General features: G+C 43.2%; 1 protein-coding gene across 5 annotated transcripts in view; it reads right to left on the bottom strand.

Annotated features, from left to right (window-relative positions):
• Nucleotides 1–26,585, bottom strand: part of LOC119235247 (AGBL carboxypeptidase 4) — a 940,458-nt gene that overhangs the window by 56,248 nt on the left and 857,625 nt on the right. For 4 of the 5 annotated variants that reach the window (XM_054691775.1, XM_054691777.1, XM_054691776.1 and 1 more), the window contains exons 10-11: nt 13,063–13,215; nt 9,811–9,973 (exon numbers count right to left, since the gene is read on the bottom strand). In XM_054691775.1, the coding sequence (XP_054547750.1) occupies nt 9,811–9,973; nt 13,063–13,215 (316 nt within the window). Of the gene's footprint in view, nt 1–9,110; nt 9,152–9,810; nt 9,974–13,062; nt 13,216–26,585 lie in introns of those variants that run through there. The other variant, XM_054691780.1, reaches the window with a different exon arrangement.

A 26,585-nucleotide genomic window follows, 5' to 3' on the forward strand; every position in this document is an offset into this window, starting at 1 on the left:
AGTAAGTGGTGGAGAGCAGATTAGCAAGGCTCGAGGCCCATGAGTTTCATATCAGAACATGGTCCATTTATACAGCAAGGTACGCCCAGCACTCTGGTCATAGGAGATAAACTGAGACTCTGAACTATTGGTTTTCTAGGGGAATCAGGAAGAGGAGATTCTTGACTTACTTTCCAAGCCAGTTGCCAAGGGAGCACACTCTTTTAATGCTTAAAAGAGTGGGAAGAAGACAGGGGAGAGTCACCCAGTAAGGAGAAGGTGACTCCGCTCCCCACCCCTGACTCTAGTGACCTGTCCTTGAAACTCTGGTTTGGCTATGGTCCCCTCATCCTTCAGCACCTATTTCCCATACACTTTTCTAGTTGTGTCGACTATCACCTCCAACTTACTCCCAGACTAGTTCAAAGGAGGGAAGCAGCTCTCGTTTCACCAAACCAGTATTTCCAAGGCTCCTTTTGTTTTGTTATAGTCTAAAGGCACAGATTGTTGATATTGGATAAATCCCCCAACTGCTCCAAGATGGTCCCAAGACGGTCATTCATTCAACGATCACTTCGTAAGTGCCTATGGTGTAGCATGGTCCATCTTACTGTTCTTGGGGCCAGTCAAAGTGAGGCCAAAATCTACAGCTGGTTGGAACTGACCAACTGACCCTGGGTATAAACTCTTCTTCTTGGTGGGATCTCCCGCATTTGTACAAGAGGATGGGAACATAAGTAATTGTGCAAATGAATACGGATATAAACAAAAAGGTTCAAACTACTTGAGAATCAGTCAGAATTTTTCTGACCGTCAACTCTCAGCCATAATCCTGAAACAGGATCAACGCTCTTTATCAACGCTCTTGGTTTCCATGGAGCCTTGCAGTGCTGCTTGTGAAAGCTGACAGTTATCACCATAAAGTAACTTTACAACTTTGTAATTTGTAGTTCTCTGCTGTCAGTAATATTAACAGCATTTCGAATTATGGCTATAAACCTGACAACAGCAGATAAAACCCTTAGAAACCTCATTTGGGGGGAATGAGGGAGGCTGGGGAAGGTAATGACATTTTGGTTTTCCAGGCCTGTCAGGAGGCCCATTTGATCTGGAGATGGGAGGCAGCAGGTCCAAGGAAGTTCAGCTTGGACACCACAGAGAGAGGTGCCGGAGGCATTTACGTGATCAGGGATCATTAATAGCTCAATACTGGGGGCAAGGTTGACAAAGAGCAGGACGAAAGGACAAGCAAGGCCTGAGTGGTGGATCTCAACCTCTGGAAATGGGCTTGTCCTGCAGGAACTGGAGGGAACTGGGGCAGACTTCAATGTAGGGAGGAAGGTGAGACAAAGCCTACCAGCAGGTTGAGAGAGCATGTACTTTGGAGTTGAACAAACCTGGATTTAAATTCCCACTTTCTAAATTAGTAGCTGTAAACAGAACTTGACTTTTCTGGCCCTTATTTTCCCTACCTGTAAAATGCAAGTACTTATCTCAAAGGCCAAAAATCAAATCATCGAATGATTCTTTGATCTATCTATCTATCTATCTATCTATCTATCTATCTATCTATCTATCTATCTATCTATCTATCTGTCTGTCTGTTTATCTATCCATCCATCCATCCATCCATCTATCAATAAATTTGAAATCACATCATGAAGTCTTCTAATCTAAAGATAGGAAATTTCAAACCCATAATGCCATCCCAAACCTATATGGCAAAGTAGAAGTGAAGCCAGTCCTCCAAAGCAGGGATCCTCACCTAGCTCATGAAGCACATCTCAACAGTATTATTTTCACCAATAGCACTTCTACTATCAGTGATTCATTCATTCAGCCAGTCACTCAGCAAGCATTCACATTGGAAGATCAAACTCTAGTCCAGGTCTTCATGGAAGAGGGGAAAAAAAAAAAACCTCAACAGTCTGCTTCAGTCCACTCTAGCCTTCTGTTTCCAAATTCCTCTGAGTGAAGCTTCTGCTGATTATTAATCTTATCAAAGGCTTAAACCTGAACATGAAATTTCCTCCCCCAGAAAAATAACCTAGGCATCATCTCTCTCCCCCTGCCACACAGAAGCCCCTTCTTGTCCTAACATGCACTTACTTGGATAATACCTCTAAGCAATACAAATCACATGACTCGCTGTTCTATTAGTGAGCCAATGAGCAGATGCTGGTGAAGGCATTCACTTCTCATTCAGAGAGGTGAAGTGAATTAGTTGAGATCACACAGCTTTATGAGGGGGGCAAGGGACCAAAGACCATACTGGAACTGGATCCTGACTCCCAGTCCAGCAGTCTTCTCAGTAATTCATCAAGGGGAAGCCCACCTTGACTGGCCAAGAAAATCACTTCATCACTGACAGTACCTTGCAGAAAAGTCTACTGTGAGTCTGTTCAAATCCCAGGTTTCTCTCATAACTTTAGCCAAACTTTTCCCTTTGGCTGTCACAGGAGCCCCCAACACTCCACACATCCAAACAGATCTCAAAATATCCCTCTCTCTAAGCCCCTCCCCCAGTCACCTGTATTTTAATGACTGGCCTCACCATCCACCATGTGATTCAAGTCAAAAACCTGATCTTCTCTAACTTCTTCATTTACTCCCACTCAGAAGCAATCACCAAATATTCAGTCCAACCTTTAAGGTACGAGCTGACATCCCAAGACTGTAGACACACATTTCACAATGGGAGGTGAGACTACTATGTGGGTCTTGCAGAAGGAAACCAGAAAACCAGTTCTGCAGCCTTTAACTCACCTTCAGACAGGAGGGCCCCTGGAGCTGTGTAGTGACCTCCACAGAGGTGAGCCGCCATGTCACCTGAGACTGAGGACGGAACTATAAACAAACGGCCTGAACGGATGTGCTTGCCCACATCCACAAATCTTTGGCACCAGGGAGGTGCGTCAAAAGAAGCTTACAAGAGGTTGTCCAGGCCATCTGATGAGCGTATCAGTCACCAGAGACCTTTTCCTCCTCTCCTCCATCCTGCTCGACCTGGGCAGGTGAGCCAGTTGGGGGAAAGGGCTGGAGGTCAAGTTGGGAAAACAGAGGCCAGCCAGACCCTGACCCCCTTGGTCGCCTTGAGCAGCCTGATGGATGCAGGTCTGAGCTTGAGGTGGGGGGACGGCTTTGATTTTGAAGAGGCTGAATGGCTTTGATTGGACCAGACATAGTCTTTGCTAAACTGAGACTGTTTTAATTTCCTGAGAGAGGTTAGAAAGTCAGGGGCGGGGTGGGGGGCTACCAGAGCATTTATCTCTCTAGATTTAGATCTAGAATCTGTATCTACCTATCTCTAGGGTCAACGAGAGACTAAAATAAATATTTTATAGTACCCAGTGAGTACTGCTTGTGCAAAGTACCTGCTTCTAGTTCACAAATCCTCCTTCCCGTCATGATCTGGCCCTGCCTAGATCTATTTATCACAAACTAACCTTTGTACTATGGACACACCTTCTCTCTGGCATCTATACTCTCTCCTGTGCTATTCCCTCTGCCAGGAAGGCTTCCATTCCTTCTCCTGCTTTTCATCCCATTATCTTAGAGGCCTTGGTCCTGGATTCCCTTCCTTCAGGAGTTTTCCTTCCTTCCTCCCCCCATCCTTGCAGGGTTGGAAGATTCCACGTGCTTCTCCAGCAAGCAAAGCATCCCTCTGCCTGAGCATTCCACCTTCTGTTTTGCCTCTATCCCTTTTCTTTTTCATTTTCCTCTCAATACTGTCATCCTGAGGGCAGGGGCCACGGGCTGTTCATCTGTTTCCTTCTAGTATCTAATGAGCTTTTCTGGATGGATATATTCATCGTCATGTATGAGGCTGACTTCAAAAGACCCATTGTGAGGCTTTTAGCAGGCTTCACACTGAAACCCAGCTGATAACTGATCTCTCAATTCTGCAACTTTTTGGCCACACCAGCCATCCACTTCTAGAGCCCTCTGATGTCAATGTGTTCACAGCTACAAGACTGTGGAAACCAGTCTGCTCAGGACCCAAGGTCTCTGTTCACGATGTTTTTCTCATCCATTATGTCAAAGAGCTATTTCCGTTTGGCTTGTAACCAGACTATAAACAAAGGCCAGAGAAGCTCTGGGTTATTTTATGATTCCAGTTTAGCCTTTTTCTCTCTCTCTCTCTCTCTCCTTTTAAAATCGTTTGAACAGAGCATATTTATTACTTGGCAGACCAGTAAAATGTAAATAGGGTTTGCTGAAGAATGGTCTAAAATTCACAGGAATTTATCATTTCACAATAATAACAACAACAGAACAACAAACCACAGGAAGGAAAGGCACGGAACCAATATTTAATGGCCGTGAATGTGTGCACAGGGATTTATCTGCTTATCCCATTAACCCTTCAAATAATGCTGTGAAGTAACTATTCTCACTTTGCAGATGAAGAAACTGAGGCTCAGAGTGGTTAGCTCACAGATTAAGATCCTCAGCTAGGATAACACAAAGCAGAACTCCCCGCCAGGACCCTGACTCAGTGCTATAGTTTTGCACAGCACAAACTACCAGGCAGGACAGAAGCCTCCTTTTAGATTCCGTTGAAAGTTATGTCTTTCTCCTAGAAAATGAAACATGTTTATTTAGATGGTTCACGAGTTCCTTTTAAAGCCCATCTGTGAAACCCTCAATCAAGAACATCTAAACTAAAAGAAGAAAGTAGCAGTCAGCTTGACCTGATCAGCTGTGCAAGACACTTTGGTACTGATTTTCCCTTTCAGACTGCAAGTTTTTATGCTCCTAGAATCAGTGAATCCTAAGACTCACCACAGAATGGCGTGGTGGATTCTTGATTGTCAGAAATTCATCTAAGTAAGAAATCACATAATTTTAGATTTTAGAATCAGAAAAAGATGGTCAGAGCTGGAAGAGAGAAGAATAGAGATCAAGTTCTTACATCTCTCATTCCACAACTATTCAGGCAGGGGGCATCAGACACTGAGACTAAGAAAAGGGCCAGGGTTTACTCTGCCTATATTTATCACCGGCTGCTTCTGCCACAGCCCAAAATGTACTCCAGTAGTGGTGAAGTCAGAAATCAAAACCCATTCCTGCTTTCAAACCCAGATCATCAGATTAAAGACTCAAAGAAGGAAAGCCAGGAATTCTGCATGAGGCCAGGGGATACGGAGGCAGAAGAAACACTTACTGAGTACCTAGCAGGTGGCAGGGACTTGAATATATCACATGATTTTCCTCTCCCTGTAACCCTGCAAAGTGAGTATTATTATTACTTTTCTTTCGTGAATGGAGAAATAGGCTCAAACAGGTGAGATCACACCTGGTAAGCATGGTGACGGTGTCCATTACTCTATTTCCTGGATATCACGGAGAATGGGAATCAGACAACAAGGCCTGGTAATGCTTAGCTGGTGCTCTGCCAGGGAGAAAAAATAAATTGATAAACACATATTCACAGGTAGGAGGGAGGTGGTCACTGTTGTAGGCCTGAGTACATGTTTCTCAGGATTCCTGGCTTCTTCTAGTCTTCTCTGATCTTATACTCATCCAGAATCTTCTGGATAATTAATTTGACCTCATGTATCCTGAGGTTGGGAAGGCAATACTATGAATGACAAATATTAAAAAAGTAAAAGAAGGCCTCCCTGGTGGTGTAGGGGTGAAGTCTCAGCACTATCAAGCTACCGCCAGCCACTGCGATATGAGTTCAATCCCCGGCCAGTGCAGCAGACCTCTCTTGTCTCGCCCGCTGCTGCCCTTAGCAGTGTGTTTCAGTCAATATGCCTGTTCTGCTCCCCACTCTGTCTCTGGTGAATCCTCTTATGCCCCCACCCCCTGCACCTCTGGCCTATACCCCAGTTCTTGTGTGCATAAATAAGTAAAACAAATCTTATAAAAAAAAGAAAAGAAAAGAAAAAGAAATCATGGAATAGTACGCAATGATCAAAAATGATAAACTCATACTATTTGCAGCAACATTGATGGAGCTAGAAGGCATTATGCTAAGCAAAATAAGCCAGAAGGAGAAAGGGAAATATTGAGTGGTGTCACTTATACGTGGAATATAGAGGAACCAAAAAAAGGGTTAGACAAAGACAAACTTCAACCAACCATTGAAAGCTGACCATAGACCTGAGATATCCAGAGTAGGAGGGGGAGAGAGGGGCGAGACCAGGGTGGAAAGAGAGCACAGTGGACTAAGTCAGAGGATTATGGGTGCTTTGGTGGTAGGTACCCTGCAGTGACTGCACCTGAATGGGGAGATCCTCCTTGTACTTCCAAAATATAAAATGATGTATATAATGGTACTTCAATGAAAAACAAAGCCAAAAAATTCATGGGAACTGTACACCCCTTCCTATGATAAGCAGTTGGCATTTTGACAATCTAACCTCTTGATTGTGCTGGCCCCACCAGGGCTCTTTGCCTACAACCTACTAGCACAGTCAATGGCCTCTTGCTCTTAACAGCTCTACCACCACCTCTAACATAAATACAGGTCCTGTTCACATTCACATAGGCCTTGGCAATGTTTTAACCAATAGTCACAAGAGTTACAGCTTACAACACACACCCATCTACATTATTTCCTTTAACTTCGTGGTGACTCAGGGAGGTTAAGTATTACTATGCTATGCAGTTAAAAGATGAGGCGCCTGAACCCAGCAGAGTTATGTAACTTGTCCAAAGTGACATAACTTGTAATGGCTGAGCCAGGATTCAAACCCAGATATGTCTGAATCAAAGTCTATTTTCTTTGCATAGCAACACACTTTTTTCATGAGTCTCTCTCCAATTCCCATAGCAGTGGTTAGAAAAGTGGGAAGGTCCTTGGTCTCTTTATGAAGGTGAGGGTGCTCACCTCGGGGAGGCTGGAAGACTCGCTGAAGGGCACTGTCTGGGATGATGTTGATGCTGTCATCAGAATCCAGGTCTCCTGACTCCCAGTCTAGAGGACACTTTCTCCCAGACCATATTGCCATTCCCATCAGACCATGTAATTTCTTTTTCTGATTGGGATATGGAGCCAGCAGCCAACAAAGATCACAATCTGTCTGCCTGAAGTCTCTCTCTGTTATGAGATGAGGGTTTAAAAAATGCATTTTAAGCAGGAAACCAGGTTAAATTCCCCTTGTGTGTGTGTTGAATTGGCTTGAGCTCCCTTGGTGCAGCTCCAGATTCTTCCACTTGACCGCTGGCTGACAGAGCAAGGTGGGGTGGCTCCAATAGTAACAAGGCCTGCTCGACTCATGTGCACCCTCCTATTCCCCCTTAACTCCTTCCAGTCACTGGCTACTGCTCCCACTGACATCCCCATCCAAGCACTTGCCACATCTTTTTAGTTCATGTCCTTAATATTTCATGGCACACAGTGCTAACTGGCACTACCCAGTTGAGGTCTGAATCATCTCCACCTGAATTGTCCCAACAGCCTCCTCTAGACAGTCTTGCCCCCTCCAATCTACCCTTCCCCATATAACTTGGGTGACTTTCCACCTCATTTAAAAACTTTCTATTGCTCTCCATTGTCTTCATTTTCAAGTTCAAATTCCTTAATGTCTCATCTCTTGTAGCTAAAGTTCTACAGCCATCTGGATTACTTACAGTCCCTGTAGCAACCCTCTTCCCCATTCAGTCTGCGATATCCTTCCTCCAGCAATCGACCCCAAGCCAAACTGGACATTTCTACTCCATTATAAAATTCAGCTTAGACGTCATTCCACTAGAAGTCTTGTCTGACCTCCTAAAATTGTATTTAAGTTCCCTCCCTTCTACCCCAAAGTATAGACATTTTTGTCTTTACATAGTTCTGTTCCAGCCCCTGTACCTAGAACTTTACCTGGCTTATACCAGACACTCCACAGGCACTTGCAAGTTTCCTATGGCCATCTGGAATTCTTCCACCACAAAACCATACATATTATAATTTTCTACATCTTCTTCTGTCTCCCCAACTAGACTGAAAGTTCTATAAGTCAGGGACCATAAGTTAGGTGCCTTGTGTCATCCCAGCATAGACTGATGGTGTCTTGTGATGAATGAGGATTGGGTATTGAGGGGAAGAAAACTTGAGCATGGGCTGAGGGAGGGGCATTTACTAAGAAACACATTTACTTTACAAAATCATGTCAGAGGCACTCTAGAGAACCCACTAAATTTGACATCAGAAACTAATCACAAACTGAGTGCAGGTCTCCTCCCTCTCACTGTGAAATAAGAGCTGCAGAGCCCCCTTGGGAGCACAAGCTCAAACTCTCCTTCCAGGAAACATTCTATCTTTGGGGCCACAATTTTCTCTCATGGGAGAGCAAAGCAGGTGCAGTGTGGAATGAAACTGAAGTGTGTATTACAGGATTTAGTGGATCCTGGGGAAGCCAGGGGATACACATCACCGTGTGTGTGTGTGTGTGTGTGTGTGTGCATGTGTATGTGTGTGTGTGTGTGTGTGTAGAGGCATCAGTGTGGCACAGAGATGGTCAGGACTTTGAAAATCAAGGGTCCTCTCTCTCTGTGTCTCAAAATTAAGTCTACTTCCTTAATTTTGCTGAGCACATAGTTATTAAAGTCAGGTCATGGTGACTATCAGTCTTGGTGACTATAGGGAGGGGACACTCGATTCTCATCACAATGTCTGTGTTCTGCTGGATCTGGAACGTTGCGTGAACACCTGGCCTACCAACTGCTCACCCCTCCTTCGGGGAATCCCTCTACCTCTTATGTCCACAGGTAGGTAATTGGAACCCCCAGTGTCACCTGGCTGAAACTGACAGGGTGGACTAGTTCTAAGTCATGCTACAAGCCAAAAGGACACTTTCCTGCACAGAGCATGGTAGGAACTCCATAACATTCACCACAGGTTGAATAAAACCTAAAAAAATGTAAAGCTTACTTCTAGGAGAGAGAATTTGCACATATACTGAATAACTTTCATCCTGCTCCTTTCTCCTCTGTCAATGATCATTATTTCTTCTAGAAAACTATTGGGATAGGAGAAACAGATCAATCCAAAAACAAGAGGAGAAAGGAAAGCAGAACCTGTCACAATCTGCCACAACTCTGATTCAGTGACCTGGAAACCAACACTTAGGAAACCAGTATTATGACATAATTTCTAAAAAAAAAAAAAAAATCAAATAAATCAGCAAGTCACTTTGAATTTCATCATGACAAGCTTAGGTGTTTTCAGAGAAAGCTTATGAGGAAGTTAAGAAAAAAGCAATTTGGCAAAGGAGAGAAAGAAGAGAGAGAAAGCAGAGGAAGGAGGATGGAGGAAGAGAGAGGACAGAAAAGAGGGGAGGAAGGGACAGGAAGAGGGAGGGAAGGAAAAACACAGGCCAGGCGAGGAAGAGGAGATAGAGCAAGATAGGGAATGGGAGAAAAATTAAGCAGAGGAAAAGCAGCAAGTGAGAAGATAGAAAGTGGAAGAACAAGAGCATAAGAAGACAGCAGATGAGAGAGGAAGCGCAGTTCTATACGTTCAGGAATAGAAGGCAGGCCAAGAGCATCAAGTCTTCCTCAAGAGCCCCAGGCCTGACCATCTAGCCTGCAGACTCACCACCTTGATGGCCTGCAGGAAAACAGCATGAGGCAGGGGGAGGTGGGGAGACTTGTGGCACTGGAGGGGCTGATGGGAGAAGAGGCTCATTAGAAGGCCAAGGGGCAAACAGGGCAATCCAAAGAGGCCAGCAGCAGAACAGCTCGTGCTCACCCCAGAGCCTCAGTCCTCACCTCAGCTGGAGACCTAATTCCTGACCTGTCTGGTAAATCCTGCCAGACCTGGATTCTCTCAGCTGGAAGGGAACTGGCCTGAGCTGGGGGGATGGCAAGTGGAAGAGACACTGCCAAGGATACAGGCTTCCTCGGTGTAGGGCACAGCAGCTGTGGTGCCCCCGATGATGTAGCTGTAGAAGGAGACTTCTAGAGTGTAGCAGTAGGAAGTGTGGTCCAGCAGCCCTCCAAGGAAACGACGGCCGGTTCCCGCTTTCACAGCATCCCGGTTAAAGGAGGTGCTAGACTGAGGGAGACAAAGCAGGGAGGAGAGATTCAGGCCTGCAGCTACTGGATCTTGATTGAATCTTACGTTATATCTGGATCTCAGTTTCCTCATCAGGAATGGGGTTATTAATCACAGGATTATTATGAGGACTGATTGAAATCACAAATGGAAACATCTAGTAGAATTCTTGAGGACCCAACAACTTCCATCTAACAAAGATTTGTGGAAATTTGAACGGAGACCAATGGAGCAAAGACAAGTAGACAGAGAACAAGGAACAAATGGTATGAGATGATGAGGAGGAAGTAGAGGAGGAAGAATAGTTGGAGAATGAAAATCTGGGCATGGATTTCAGTCTGATAATATTGCTTCCCATGCACCATCTCATTTAAACTTCAAAACAACCCCCGATGGAGGTGGCATGATCTTTGCCTCCCAAAGGTGAGAAAGTTGAGGTGCCTAGAGAAATGGATCCAGTGAGTGCTACAGCACATGCTTGAACTAAGGGCTGAGTGATTCCAGATGCCACCACCTTACTCTTTCACCATGCTCCCCTCCATGAGGGACAATTGAACTCATGCCCAACATCCAGAGAGAGCAGAGAGCTTCTTCACTAGGGTGCTGGCCACACCCACTGTGGTGGAGAGAGAGGGAATGGTGAGCAAAGAAGTCAACACCTCCAGTCCTCTGTGCCAAAATGTGGGTGATGTCAGAAACTCTCTTTGTTTGTCATAGACTCAGTGTTCTCATCTGTCAAGTGCAGGCAAAAAGCACCTATCTCTTTCCCGGTGATGTGAGCTAGACGGGCGTCTATTCCTCACCCATGGAAACCTCAGCAAATGGTGAGATTGTGGGTTTTTTTAATTTACAACTTATTTATTTATTTTTTTTGTTATAATCTATTTTTAATTTTATATATTTTTATATCATTTTTCACTTTTGCACAATGCATGCATTTTCATCTTGGTTATAGTCCCCATATAATTCCCACCCCGCTTGTTTTGATCCTACTCCCACCCCCTCCCACAGTGTGTCTGGTTTATAGCTGCCTGTTGATTTTGATTGTTATTTTATTATAATTAGTCATTCTCCTGGTCCCTTATTTAGGTTTTCTAAATTCCTGCTATGAGTGAGACCCAAAGAACACAGAAACATTAATTCAAAAGGGCACCTGCACCCCTATGTTTATAGCAGCACTGTTTACAATAGCTAAGCTACAGAAACAACACAAATGCCCAAAAATAGATGACTGGATCAAGAAGATGTGGTACATATACACCATGGAATACTACTCAGCATTCAAAAAAGATAAACACATGCAATTTTCAGCAACATGGATGGCGCTGGAAGGGATCATGCTCAGTGAAATAAGCCAGAAGAAAAAGAAAAATACCAGATGGTCTCACTCATAGCAGGAATTCAGAAAACCTAAATAAGGTACCAGGAAAAAGACTAATTATAATAAAGTAAAAATCAAAACCAACAAGCAACTATAAACGAGAGACTGTGGTTTTAATAAAATAATGTATGTCTTATTCAGTAGGACACAAGAAAAGAAAAATGAGAGGAAGAAGGAGAAGGAAAACAGCAAAACAAGACAGGCATTAGCAGAAACAGAGAAATGGGGGTGTACATTTAGAGGCAAGGAACAGGATCAGACACTCATAGAAGGTCAGATGTGTAAGGACCACTGATGTCCACTCTCATATTAGAGTCGGTGACTGAGGATGAGAATAAGAGAGGAGACAGACACTGGATGTGGACAGATGACCTTGACCCTGAACTCTTCAGGAGGCTACCATGCAGGAATGTCACCAGGGAAGCTCACAAATAATGATCCAGACTGTGCTCCATTTGTAAGTTCTGGAAACCTCTCTCTGTGAGGGTCTCTGAGTCCTGTGACCTAATCTTCCAGGGAACCCAGATGCAGGAGGCCACAGTCTGTTCTGAAATCAGAGTGATTGCAAAAAGACAAGGCCATGCCTTCCCACAGAAATTCCTCCAGACACTAGCATGGCTGTTTTCACCTCAGAATTGCAAATGGGAAGCCACCTGCTTCTCTACCACAAAAATATTGGGTGACCTTGCTCTAGAAACTCAATTTCTGGACTGTAGGCATCTTTTGGATGTAAAGAGGGGACTGAGCTAAATAACCTCCCAGTTCCTTTCCTGGTCTGGCATTCAAGGATTCTGGGATTCAAAGTGCATCTTACCTTATGGAGAAATTCATCATCTCCACTAATACCCAGGCCTGAAGCAATGGGCAGGCAAGTTTTCAGCTCATCAACTTCAAAAATTGCTATGACCTTTGTGGGCCTCTCCCCCTCTGGGCGCATGAAAATAACAGGCCTCAGAGATTTAGTATCAAAACAAAGGAAAATGTACAAAATCTCTCTCCCATGTCCCCCCCATGCTGATTCCCCTCCGTATCTTCTCTCTCTGCCCTTTTCCAATATTGCTTTTTTGCAGCAAATTATTCTGCCAGTCTACAGCCTCTCCAGTCCTCCTTTCGTGCGTGTGAGGTGGGGAGTAACAACAGTCTCTTGAGTCTGCTGAGGTCTTTACTGCCTGCAAAATACTTTCCTCTCTATTACTGCATTTGTCCTCCCAGGAAGCTGTGATGCAGGCAGGGCAGAAAATTATCACCCACCAATTACTGACAAAGAAATTGAGGCCCAGAAGGGGTCATGCAGGAAGAGAATGGTGGGTGCATGACCCCGTTTGGCAGCTAGGAGAGGCAAGGCTCCCCTACAGGCAATGAGGGGGGTTGCGAGCAGACCCTGGGGTGGGGGCTGGCTCATGAGACACAGGCCATGGATCGCTTCTCTTCATGCTGGAGTCCGATCAACTGAACAAATGCCAACTCGTCAGACAGACCAAGGCTACCTTTTCAACGAGTGTCTCTCCTCGACTCTGCTGAGCTATTGAGGGCCTGGGCACAGCTCGTTTTTCTCTGTCTTTATCACCCACAAAAACCTAGCACAGGTAGGTTGCCTGTAAATGTTCAGCTCAACTGAACTGAGTGAGGAGAAAGAGAGAGAGGCAGTGGGGGGAGCATGGCAGGCGGGGAGTGGGCTGGGGCCGGCAGGGCAGGATTTCTGTCTTACATAGGAGAAGTCCTCAGCATTCTGGCAGAGGAGCTTGGGGAACACAGCCTGCCGCTGGAACCGTTCCTCATCCTCAAAGATGTTGCCGTACATGAAGCCATTCATCATGGTGGAGTGGGCGTGGATGTCAATATAAAACTCCAGGCTTGTTTTCTGTTGAGAGAAAGGAAAACAAATGATAAGTCTGGGCCACAGGACTTGCCTTAAAGGGACCAGACACTAAACGTGCATGTGCAAGTGCACACATGTGCACACATGTTTCCTTTCAAGCCAGCCCAAGGTGTCAGCAGATTTAGCAGCATTTGTAAGTGAAGCCAGCAAAGACCAATTTTTCCTCACTTTTTTAACCATCTCAAGGTCTGAGGTTTCTATCATTAGCATCCCTCTCCAGAGGCCTTCCGAAGAAGTGAGGTTTTTGTTGGGTTAAGTTGTGATGGGCCTTACCCAGGCAGTTTATGTGAACAATGACTAGAGGCATTAGCAGAATTTGTTTCTCTGATTAATGAGAAATACCTTCCACCTAACATGATTATATTTGCACCGGACCTGCTTATGATTTTGTTCTGACTGGGTTATTTCTAGCTTAGGAGGCTCTGGGGTGAATCATGGTCCCTCTTTGAGCCTCAGCTTTCTTATTTAAAAATGGGATATTTTTAGTCCAGCCTCAGCGAGTTCCAGTAGATATCAAACACAGCGATCCGAATTGCTATCACTTACTGCATGTTTAATGCATGCCAGGTCAGGGAGTGTTACATATGAGATCTTAGTTAATCCTTTTATTTAACTTAATTTCACGATGTCACAGCTACTCCCCAGTAGTATTATATAAGTAGTACATGGGGGGGAAAAAACAAACTTGTAATCTGTAAGAATAATAGTGACTAGTCTTTCTCTACTCTCTGCCTACACAGGCTTAAGACACTTCCTTGCTTGGTATTATTTATTAGCCTTCCCTGTGAGCCCATGAAGGTAGGAGAATTATCAGAAAAGTCCTCTGAGCCTGTCTGAGAATAATGTTCAGTAGCTGTATGCAGAATGCACACGTAAGCCCAGAGAGATCACTCCAAACACCATAACGGACCAGTAGAAACTGGGGAACTTCTAGGTCCCAAGATCTTCAATGTACTTAAAATTTGATCCCTTTCATATTTGTTTATCCTTTCAGGCCCCAGATGGGGAAGAGACTTTCCCAAACTCATGCCATAATGGAGACTAGAACAGGCTTCCTGGCCCTGGCCCAGTTAACTTATGGTCATCAATGGCCAACACCAGAAACAGTTAAGGCCAAACCTGGCCACCTTCCTGTCCTCTGGTTCAGTCCTGAGAAAGAAGATAAGTCCATGTTTTGAAGTCTTCTCCCTTCTTGGGACACTTTCAAACGAAGTTAAAACCAAATGAAAACCATGTTGCTTCTGGAATGTGGGCCTGATGACTGTCATTTCATTTGCCTCAGAGTTGGAGTGAAAAATTATGCCTTGCCGAGCTCCCAGCTCTCTGGGTAGCATAAGCTGTCTTTTGAGAGATACAAGATGCACTGCGCTGTGTGATATTAAACTCATCATTTTCAGCTTTGGAGGTGGAATACACAATGATTCAACAGGAGCCCTATAAAAGTCATCTTTGCAATTTTATTTTCTTCAATTGTCTGTCTTTTCCTCTGAGCTTTTGATGAGCTGCAGAGGAAAGGAGGAGGTAAAGAGATGACTCGAGAAATGTGTAAGGAAAAACTACAATTTATAACAAACAACTATGAACCGGAGACACTCTATGGGGGATGGGGGGGTGGGGAAAGGAGGGCTTGGGGTCAAAATAAGGGGGTTGTAATTGTATGGAGAATATAAAAATAAAATTAAAAAAAAAAAACAACTACAATTTATATTTCTGGCTGTTGGCGCTAGAGAGGGCCTCAGAAACAAGCTTTTTTTTTTTTTTTAATTAATTAATTTTATTTTTATATTCCCCTTACAATTGCAATCCCCCAAAAGAAACAAGCTTTTTTAACCAGTCCCAGACCAGCCCTGAGTTGGGACTGTTGCCTACTAAGGCCGGTCAGCTGGTTAGTGAGGGGATAAGAATTAGAAGCTGCTCTTCTGTTTACCATTCTGGAGTGACGCGCACTGTCCCCTTCTGACACCTGGCATCTGATGTGCTTTTGCTTGAAATAACCAGCAGGTGGATTATATTGATTGGTTTACATGGTTCAAGTCACAAAGATATGAAAGAATTTAGTGAACTCTCTTTTCCTCCCTTCCAAACATCCCTCCTGCCACCCAGTTTCACTCACCAAAAGCAACAAATAGCATTGGGGTCTCATGTCTCCTTCCAGAGATAGTTTATGCTCAAACTAACAAACATTACTTCCCCTTCCCCCACATTACACACAAATGGTAGCATGCAAAACATGCTATTCAGATCTGTTTGTTTTTTTTTTTTAACATATCTTGGAGGTAACTATTTGTCAGTACACAGAGACTTACCACATAGAAACTATTTAACCTAGTTGCCTATTGAGGACATTTAAGCCATTTCCAATCTTTTCCTGGTACATTCAATGTATTAGTGATTGACTCTCTACATACACCATTTCACACATATACAATTATAAGTAGGAAAATTCTTAGAAGTAGAATTTCTGTGTCCTCTGTGATTTGCAATTCTGATCAATATTGACAGATTGACCTCCTTAGAAGGACCAATTTACACTCCTGGCAATGTTGTAAAGCTTCTCTTTCTTGGTTGCCTTGACAACGTGGGTGGAATCAAACTTTTTGATATTTGCCAATTTGATGGGTGAAAAATGATATCTAAGATTAGTTTTAATCTGAATTTCTTAGTATAATTATCTTTTATTATATGGTTAAGCATCTTTTCATATGTTTAAGAACTATTTGCATTTTCTTTTCTATGAATCATCTGTTCATTTCCCTTGCCCATTTTAAAAATTGGGTTGTTGAACTTTTTTAATTTTTGACTTACAGAAACTATATTAGAGACTTTAGCCTTTATGTGTAGCATAAAAACTTTATGTCTCAGTTTGTCATTGTCTTTGCTGTAGTTTTGTTTCTTTAATTTTCTATTGAAGTCATAGTGGTTCATAACATTATGTAGGTTTCAGGTATACTGCATTTTAAATTGATGCATATACACACACACACATATGTGTGTGTATATATATATATATGACATGTTTGCCACCAAAAGTTTAGTTACCATCCTTCATCATAAAATTGACCCCTCTAACTCAATGTATCTAGCCACTTCCCTTTCTTTCTGGTGATCACTATTTTGTTCTTATGGCCTAAGGGTTTGTTTTTGTTTATTCATTTTTGCTTTTGTATATCTTACATTTGGAGTCAAATCCACAAAACTATCACTAAAGCTAACGTGCAATTGTATTGACTAGACCTCCAAAGCAAAGATAAAGGATTAGCTACTCTCTAAGGTTACTTCCCATTCAGAGATTCTAAGGACTGGATTTAGAGCACAAAAAAGTTCTCACAGGGATCTCCCTGGTGGCACAAGGGGTTAAGTTTCAGCACAATGAAGCTATTGGCAGCCATTGCAGCACAAGTTCAATCCCCAGCCAGGGAGCTAACCCAGATGGCACAATAGACCTCTCATGTCTCTCACACTGCTCCCCTCAGCAGTGTATTTCAGTAAATCTTCCTGTTCTGCTCCCCATTCTGTCTCTGGTGAATCCTTTCACTCCCCTGCACCTCTGGCTTACACCCCAGCTCTTGTATGTATAAATTAAAAAAAATAAATCTTTTAAAGAAAAAAAGTTCTCAGAAGTTTACATGTTTTGGGGCTGAGTTTGAGGTCTTAAGACTTTTCATCCTTCATCACACATATTCAGCACTTTACTGGAAATGCTAAAGACCGCAAATACCAATTCCAACAATATCTTCACTGTGCTTTGTGCCTACATAACTTTATGAATCAGCATTGGTCCAGTAGAATGGAGCACTAAAAGTAGAAGCAGGGTTTCTACCTGTACTTTAAATTTTAAAATAACCTGTGACCATGGACAAGTAGCAACATTTCAGTGTGCCACAGTTTCTGCGTCTTTAAAAAATGATCATTGGGTGTGGTAGAGGATTTTGGCTTTCTTAAACTTTTCATGATTTCTTCTCATCTTCAGTTAAAATAAATCCCTCATTTTTCTCCAAATAATTACTTGCTTGGGCTTTGATATCAGTAGTTGTTACCATTTACCTAATCCAGCTGATATAGAAATGTCTGTCTATAAGTTCCTGGAGGACATGTACCACATCTGATCCAAGTGCCACTACCTTTTACTTGTTCTACTATAATAGCTGCTTACCTGGTGTCCTTGCTTCTTCAGAATAATATTTTAAAATGCAAACAACTCATGTCACTTCCCTAATTAAAACTGTTCTTGCAGTTCCCTATTGCTCACAGGATAAAGTCCAAGCCACTTAATTTATTTTAAAAGGGACCCTGCATGACTGCGCCCCTGCCCCTGTCTAGTTTCATCTCTTGCCACTTCTGGTCTCATATTTTACACTTCAGGCACAGGAGCTACCTGGAGTTCTTCAAACCATTTGGATTGTGACTATTCTCTATACTTATAACAAATATTTCTTCTGTCTGGAATATATTTTCTTTTTATCTGGCTAAGTCAGATTGAAATTTAAATTTTAAGAGAAATTGAATAAGAGCCTACCAAACCCATTTTCTTTTCCAGGAACACAGAAGACATTTCCCAGTCCCCTTTGCCACTTTATTGGATGGTGAGAGTGGTGACAACTGCCACTTTCAGGCTTGAACATAAAACTCACACACCAGCAGTCACATTCTCTCTTGCTCTGTGCATGGAAGCTACATATAAAAGCAAAGGTACTGGAAGAAGGAAGATCCTATGTTCCTGGATTATCAGTGGGAGAAAAATGGGCAGGCAAGTCCCATGACATTTACTTAACCTTTATTGCACTAAGTCACTGAGATTTGGGGATTGTTTGTTACAGCAACTAGCACTAGTCAACTGACTATTCAATGGACCACTGTTCAATCTCAATTCAGAAAGCCTTATTTATCCCTTGGACTGAAGCAACAGTCTCCTTTGCACTCTCATAACTCAGGCTACATTTCTCCTGAGGCACTTAGCACATGGCATAGTGATTCTGTGTTTATTTCCATCTCCCGTTAGAATGTAAGCTCTTTGAAGACAGGGACCACACATACACTGTTCTTGCAGTTTTGGTTTTAACCTACAAGACCAAAACAAGTGCTGGTATACAGTAGGTTATTGTTAAAGGCTTGGTGAAAGAATAGATAGAACATCAATCAATGGAAAGATGACTAAATTAAATGAACAAACAGAAGTATCTTGAGTTTTTTCCAGCAGTCAAATGAAGTACTTTTCTGTGGCCATGTTGGAGCCAGAGGTGTGTTGCTAATGTGGGGCCCTTAATTACAATTTGGGATTGAAAATAGAAGGAGGTAAAGCATCTCTGTTCTTTCCTTCCAAACTTAAAAACCTTAATTAAAATTGAGTGATGAAGGGCTGTCCCCTTGCCAGCAGCCAACAGCTCATCCTGCAATCAGGAGCCTAAAGAGTAAATTAAAATCAGTGCCAATAAAATTAAAACTACCATGGGGCATATTTGCAACATAATTTAGTGTGGAGTTCGCTTCCTCCTAGACACCAGGGAGGAAATGGGTTTTTTTTCCCTCTACATTCTGAGCTGCTTCCCGGCTTTACCTCACTTGGCACAGGCCAAAACCTGCTCTTGGTGCTGAATCTTTCACATTTGGGCAGCACTTCAGGGTTTATAATGTTTTCAGGCCAAAGAAGCAAGGGAAATGCAATCCAGGAAAGGCAGAGGGGTTTATCTCAGGTTTGGAGATGAGAAAGAAACTGAAGCTTAGGCAGGGATCATGGCAAGTTGAGATCTGGGAGTCCCTTCTTATAGAGGAAGGCCTGGAGCTCAGAGAGCTTAAGTAACTTCCCTAGAGTAATGTAGCAGGGAGTGGCAGAGCGGGGACTGAAGCCCAGGCCCTGCTTGGCTACAAGCCTCTCCCCTGCATCCTATTGCCTTCGCAGGAGCTCAAGGCAACCACTCTGACCACCATCAGGAAGTGCCATGCAGGTTCCTTCATCTCTGGCCTGGGAGACTGTGGAATCTGGACCCTGATACATCCTACCTGGCTTAGTCTCTCCTGACACCCCTGGGAGGGGCAAGGAACCACAGAAAAATTTCAGACAATTCCCCTGATGAAATTTGCCCTTAAAAGCTGTTTCCCTATAGCATCAGGCAAAAAAAGCCCCTAATCCCTTCATTTATTATCAACTAAAATAGCTCTCTTTTTTTTAAAGTTAAAGTTCCATATAATGGAAATCAGGGCATGTACTGGTAAGGAAGGACAATTTTTAGAAACATCGAGGAATCTTTTTAAAAAAAAAACAACTAAGCAGATCAAACAAACATTACCATGTAAAGTCTAGATCTCTGAAAGGGGAGGTAAGGCTCCTTCCTCAGGTACACCCTGAATGTAGCTGGATAGACATTCCTGCCACAATGAATGTGAAGAACCAGTAGGACAAAAAGAGGAACCACATAAGAAACAAGGCAGTTAGCCCTGGGAAACAAGGGGCTGGGCTTCTGTTGCCTCTGAGCTCACACCCCAGCCTCACAGACTTACACCTTCCAGGCACACACACGTTGTCCTACTCTGAGTTTCTGTGGTTGCTCTTTCTGCAGGTGGGAACACCCACTCCTTCCCATCTCTCCCCTTTCTGCTAATATCTTGCTCATGTTTCATAACCTAATTCCTATGGCTCCTTGTCTAAAAAGCCTTCCTTGATTTTTGCAGAGATAGCAGCTCTCTTCTCTGGACTCCCACAGATTTTTAAAATATGCTTCTGTTAAAGCACTTATCATGCAGTTTATTCATTCATTTGCCCATCCATTCATTTGACAAATAGGCCCTGTGAACCTATTATATGCCAGGGCCTAGGGCCTACTGGTGAACAAGACAGATGAGGCTCCTGCCTTTGAGGAGCTGACACCCAGGTAGGGATGACAGAACCTGAACAACTAAGCAAGGTGATCACAGATTGTAATGCCCTCTAGGAATGCACAAAGGTGAGCATACCTTGGGACAGTGAATAACTGAGTGGGTAGGGGCAGATCTACTTGAATAGTGTGATCAGAAAAGGCTTCTGTCATTTGAGCTGCATCTTACAGGATGGTAATAACAAGTCATTCAAAGAAGCTGGCAAGAGAATTCTGAGCAAATAGAGGCCCTGAAGCAAAGAGCAGAAGGAAAGTCAGTAACTGGATGGAGACAGACCCTGGATATGTGCCTGAGCAGTGCACGCTAGACCTTGTGGACTAAGGCAGATTCTGATTATATCCCATGCACTGTGGAGAGTTTATTTAAGAGCAGAGAACTGTCAAAGGGATACCTCGTTTATTGTATAGATTGTGGATTTTAGTGGGACATGAGAGCGAACAGACCAATGGTTTCCACAAGAGCTCAGAGTAGTTTGAATGACAGTAGAGAATGGAGAGATGAAAAGAGAAGGATATATTCAATAAATATTTTGGCCACACCTCTATGGGACCTGCACATGGATTCTTTGGAGGGAGAAGCAAAGATGGACCAAGGGTTTGTTTCTTGAGCAATGGAGTAGACAGTGGTGTGGTGGTGAGGAAATTGAGGGATCTGAAATGGATCTCTGCAGTATGAGATAATCACTTAATATCAGACTGAAGTGTCAGGCAGGTGGTTCAATGTGTGCAAATGGGACCCTAGGAGAGGACTGGACTGGAGATATAAAGGTAGGCATCCTTGGCATGGAGGTGTTGTTTAAAACATCTTGGAGTGTGTAGAGCAAGAAGAGGTCTCAAGAGTAAACATGGAGCTCTTTAAACTTGAGAGTTTAGGTATAGGAAGAAGTAAAGAACACTGACAAGTGGCCAGAAAATCAGGAGGAAAGAAGGACAGTGAGATTTCATGAAAACCAAGAGTAAAATAAAAAAGGTTTTATGAAGGAGGAAGTGGTGTGTGAACCCTGTAAGGGCCAGAACATGCCTGACTTACCTCTGCATCCCCAGGGTATATCAGTAGGGGCTCAGCACAGAGTAAGCACGTAGAGGCATTTTCTGGGAGACTAAATATATAAATGAATAAATGAACTAGGTATCCTGAACTCAGGGGAAGGCACAATAAGGAGTGTTGTGATGGGAGTCTCGGGGCTTAGATTCCATCCAGAGGGGATATGGAAGGAAAATAGTAATGATAATATAACACCTACTTTCTAATCATACAGCGATACTAGGGGCAGGTATCCCTTGGCACGAGGGATAAGAACATCCTGGAGCTAAAACTTTGCAGGGTAGATTGACATTTTCAAGTACTTGCACGTGCAATGAAAAATTTAAAGAGAGGCATAGGGCATAGTGTTGAGAGGAATTTGGGTGCCCAACTTACATAAATAGAAATCTGTTCTTTGTTCCCTAGGACATTTTTGACAATGACCATCAACTTGCACATTTGTAGAGTTTATGAGCTGTTCTCACACCAATTAGCTCTTTTGATTCTCTCAACAATCTACTGAAGTAAATTGGATCATGTCTTTAGGTTCTCAGAAGAAGGTCAGACACTGGCTTGTCAAGATGTCATGGCTGGTTAGGGTCAGAACTGGATTTTTAACTTCTATCACACCCCCTTTACAGCCTCTGCTTGATCCTCACCTTTGGGGATTTCCCCAGGGGCCCATTCCTGCATCAAGAGTAGCCATTGATACAAGTGGAAAAACCAGATCTCCCCATCGGAAGCCAGGTCTGAGTAGGAAGATAAGTCAAACTAAGAAGAGGGCTGAGATATAATATTTAGGCCTGTGAGAGCCAAGGGACATTTTAATTCCATAATTAAAACTTAATGTCGTTTCATTATAAATCAAAGGCTGATGAAACTAGGGCACCCCCAGGAACATATTAGGAACTCAATAAATGTGTATGGCCTGAATGTTTGGAGACATCTCCTGTAGGAGGTTGTTAGCTTACCCAGAGAATAATGGATGCAGTCTAACCACAGAGCTGGGGGTGTGGTTGGGCTTCAGCAAACGTTCCTTTCTTTCAGAAACTCCTCTTGGCTCTCCTACTAACCTGCTCTGTGACCCTGGAGAAGGCCCCGTCTCTCTTCAATTTCCTTAGATTTGATGACTTCTCAGTGGCCAATATAGGCTGAAGGTCTTATATCTTTTAATCATTGCATCATCCTGCTTCATACTATTTTATTCATTTATTTATTGTTGTCTTCCTCCGGCCTCTGAGGATACGTTATGCAGTCTTTCTCTCCTGATACCCTGTGAGGCCTGAGCACATGGTCCTTTATCTTAGCATGACCCCATGGGCAGAGACCACTGCAAGACAGCAATTCAGCCATTCCCCCATCCTAATGCAGTTTTCCCATTTGGCAGAGCAGATATCACTGCTTTTCAAAGAAGTGTTCAGAGGTGCCAACATTCATGCTGAAATTATGTATTTTATCTTGGAGGAAAATAAGATAGTTCCTATCTGCTTTATTCAGTGTAGGCAGCCAGAGGAGAGGGGGGGTGGAGAACAGTGCAGGCAGGGGATCTGCTACCTGCTTCATTAGTCTTTCTTTCCCTTCTCCCTCCCCCAGTCTCATCTTGTCCTTAATGTCTACTCTCCTCACTCCTCTCCTTTGCTCTGCTGTTCCCAGGCCTACTCTCTCTTTTTTCAACTAAGAGTACATATGCAGTTTAGGTGTTCTGGGAGATCTATGTGAAGATTGTTGAAGGGACGGCTGAAGGAAACATCAGTTCATTGGGTGGCCAGAAAAGACCTGCTGGAAGAGGTGATTGTAGAGTAAGGTGTTGAAAGATGAGGTGTCCACCAAGTGGGTGACAGGAAGGGAGCCCCCAGTGGAGAGAAAGACATTGTAGGCAGAGGGAGTTGTGTGAGCAAAAATACCCAAACCAAAAGCCACCTAGCCCATTAAAGGAACCAGCAGGTATTTTATGGAAATATAACAGGATTGAGATTGAATTTTGCAACTATTGTTGTGGAGGCTGTGATGAGCAAGAATTGAAGACTCTAAGACTAAAAGGTATATAGAATAGTCAAGTTGTTTTTGTTACAGTCCAAGTAAGAACTACCTGAAAAATGATCAAGTTCCCAATGAAAGCAGGGCCAGGAAGATGAGCAAAAGGGTACCAGTATGTTATAAAGTCAGACAGGCAGTCCTGGATCTGAGACCTAAATTTTTTCTGATTCCCAGGTTTCTGGCTTGAGGGGCTGGGAGGCTGGCAGGCCCATTCACTAAGGTTAGCTCTGTCATCCTCTCATAAGTTTGAGTAGGATATTTGTATCCTTGGTACGTGTCCCAAGTTAGAGTAAGATCTTATCAAAAGTTCTATGTTATTAGTTTATAACATTTTGATCCCTAACAAGTTGATTATTCCTAAGCATGGTTATTTGAGTGAAAGAAACATGTTCCCTATGTAATTATGTGTTCCCTATAAAAATAGAACATAGTTAAGCATAAGTGTTGCATGTTTTTTGATAGGCTATAGAATCAGAACAATTTATATTTTTAAATCAAACACCTAAATATGCATAATCAAGCACTTGTAAATGGGACAGAGGCAGGGGTTTTCTCAAGCTATTACTTTGCTACTGGCTTTTCATGACCTCTGAAGACAAGACTTTGATTGTTGTGGACTCTGCACTCAGTCAGAAAGCAGCAAGGAGTGAGAGGCTGTTGTCAGAGCAGAACATGGGCCAGACAAGAAGGGAGGGGGACAAACCAGGTTTTATCTCTTGGCTTGAAGCAATTCCCAAACAGTGCAGATTCCTTTATCCATATCTACATGAAAACCTTTATCACAATCACATAGAATGAGTTTGTGGCTTCTCCACCTCTTTGGATTGCCCAGAGTTTTGTCCCCCAACTCTTTCCTTTGACACATGAAATACTATCAATGACCTGCACAACTTGTTCATTACCATTATCTCATTCACATCACACCTGCTATCTAGATGGCTATGCTGTTCAAGATTACATAGCTAGGAAGTGACAGAGCCAAGGATAAAAGTTAGATCTTCTGTCTACTGTGCAAGTTCTTCCTGCTACATCATTTGCCTCAATCCTTTTTTTTTGGCCTGGTCTTGGGGGAATTCCAGTGGGTAGACCAACATCAGACATCGAAAATATTTCCCATGTAAGAATATCTAGGTCCTCAGTGACTGCCTCCATCTCCAACCTCATTTTCTGCTGTCTGCTAATAGATAGATATTGCTTTCACCATGACAAGTCGGCAGTTTTCAGACCATTCTGTGCCTTCCAAGGCTTTGTTTGCTCTGTACCCTCAACCAAGAATGCCTTGCTCTACCTAGCCATCCTCCAAGGCCCCATACAAGCATCTCTTCCTCTGTAAAGCCTTCCTTCACCTCTCTGGATATAGCTGAGTATGCCCTCTTTCACTTATATTTCAGTTATATTGTCCCCCAGTTCTCCTTTTTTATTATACTCATCTCTCTGTTTCATGATGCATGCTTTATGGGTCTATGTCCCCCACTGGACCCAGCACTGGTCAATAACTGAAATCTTTATATCTCCAACACCTAGCCCAATGCCTGACACATAGTAGGCACTGAGGAAATCCTTGCTGAATGAATGGATGGATGAGTTAATGATGGAGAAGAAAACATCCCTAGAGATGATCTCTATCCTTGACCTTCTATGAGAGATGTTGTTATGGAACAGAGAGAAGGGTAGATATCAACGGGATATATGGCAAAAAGTTCTCCCCTATTCTGGTTCTTTCCCCTTTTTTCTAGCTTGCTATTGGAACAAAAATAAGGAGTACATCATAAGCAAAGCTGTATTTCCTGTTTATTGCCACCAGGTTAATAATCGTAATGGTGCGAGGAGAAAATGAGGTGTTATGTAAAATCCTGCATTGCAGATTTTGCTGCTGATGTAAAGAACTCAATAAAGTGTAACACTTTAATCATAGAGATAAAAATCGCACAGCAGCTTCCCACAGGCTCCCAGAGCCTTAAGACAAAATAGTTGTGGGGAAATGAGAGATGAGAGAAGAATATTATCAGGCATCAGAAAAGTTATGTTTGGGGTTTTGTGTTTTTTTTTTTTCCCTTCATCTCTAAAAAACAGAACAAAATTTTCTATCTTTTTCCAAGACATCTTGTATGAATCTCTGTATCCTCTGGAGAACATGTTCAGACTTCTGGGGGAAGATTTATTCATTCTTTGCAAAAATTGATTTGTTTAGGGAGAACTGAATTCCTGCCTTTTAGGTGACTCTGTGGCCTTTAAGAAAACAGGGTTTGTCTCTAAAAATGAAAGCAAGATTGGGATGGGAGCTAAGAAGGTTGGTAATAGTAAAACCTCTATTTTTTATGATGGTTTTGTGATGCGGGGAAAAGATCATAGCAGGTGAAAGATCATATCAGGAGATGGGAACTCAGCCAACCTTGGGAAAATCATCTTCTTACCTCTGTGCTCCTTTCATCATTCTTCAAATAAGGGCCTGCATTGGATGATATTTAAAGGTCAATCCTGCTCTGACACTTACCCGTCTGTGAAGCTCGGGGCAAGGAAGCTCTTGATGTTGGCTCTTGTGGTCCTGGACTGTCGCAGCAGCCACCCATCTGCATTCTGTTTCACTCAAAGCAACTACTTTCCCCACCACCACCCAACTGGTCTCCATGCTGGAGCCGAGTGACCAGTTTATAGCAAGTGGAAACTATACACACAGCCTGGAACCAGACTGGAGAACCCGCCAGTATGGAGCCCCTGAGGCACAAGCATGCTCTGTGTGTCAGCATGCGATCTATACAAACTAAACTGTGTGTATTGTTTCTCGCTCCCCAAAAGCGAGAAAGCCCCTGTGCCTGGAGCAGAGTGAGAGAGGCAGAGCATCAGAGGACAGGCCTTTTGAGAGGTAATGGGACCCGATCAGCCAGGTCTTATAGGGTTTCAATGTGGTTGCACAACCTGAGCACTCCCCCAAGGAAGCACAACTAACACTTGCAGATGGGAAACACTGCTGTAGGCTGGAACAGGCAAATTCCAAAGAATTGTAGATCTAGGCTCAACCCCTGAGCTGGCTGTGTGACATTGAAGGGTCACTTTATTTCTTTGAGCCTTAGTTCTCTTGCTAGCAAACAGAAAGAGCCAACAAGACCATCCCCCTCACAGGACTGACACAGTCAGCTCAGGGGCTGCCCAAGGGCCTGAAGCACAGTAAGCATCCAGTAATTTCTTTTCATAGCATAGTAATTATTTCAGGTGTTTTAAAAAACAAGAATATATTCTAGGCTGCACTGCCTAATTCAGTAGTATTTCCATTAATTAAGATTAGCCTTAAAAGAATTCAGTTGGTTGGTCGCACTGACCACGTTGTCGGAGTTCCACAGCCAAGTGTGGCTGGGTGTTCCTTTAATGGACAGTGCAGGAGAGCACACCCAGCAGCATCAAGTTCTGTGGGGTGGAACTTTCTA

This window comes from Talpa occidentalis, unplaced genomic scaffold (genome assembly GCF_014898055.3).
Source record: "Talpa occidentalis isolate TD23 unplaced genomic scaffold, MPIMG_talOcc4v2.1 talOcc4.9, whole genome shotgun sequence".
NCBI lineage: Eukaryota > Metazoa > Chordata > Mammalia > Eulipotyphla > Talpidae > Talpa > Talpa occidentalis.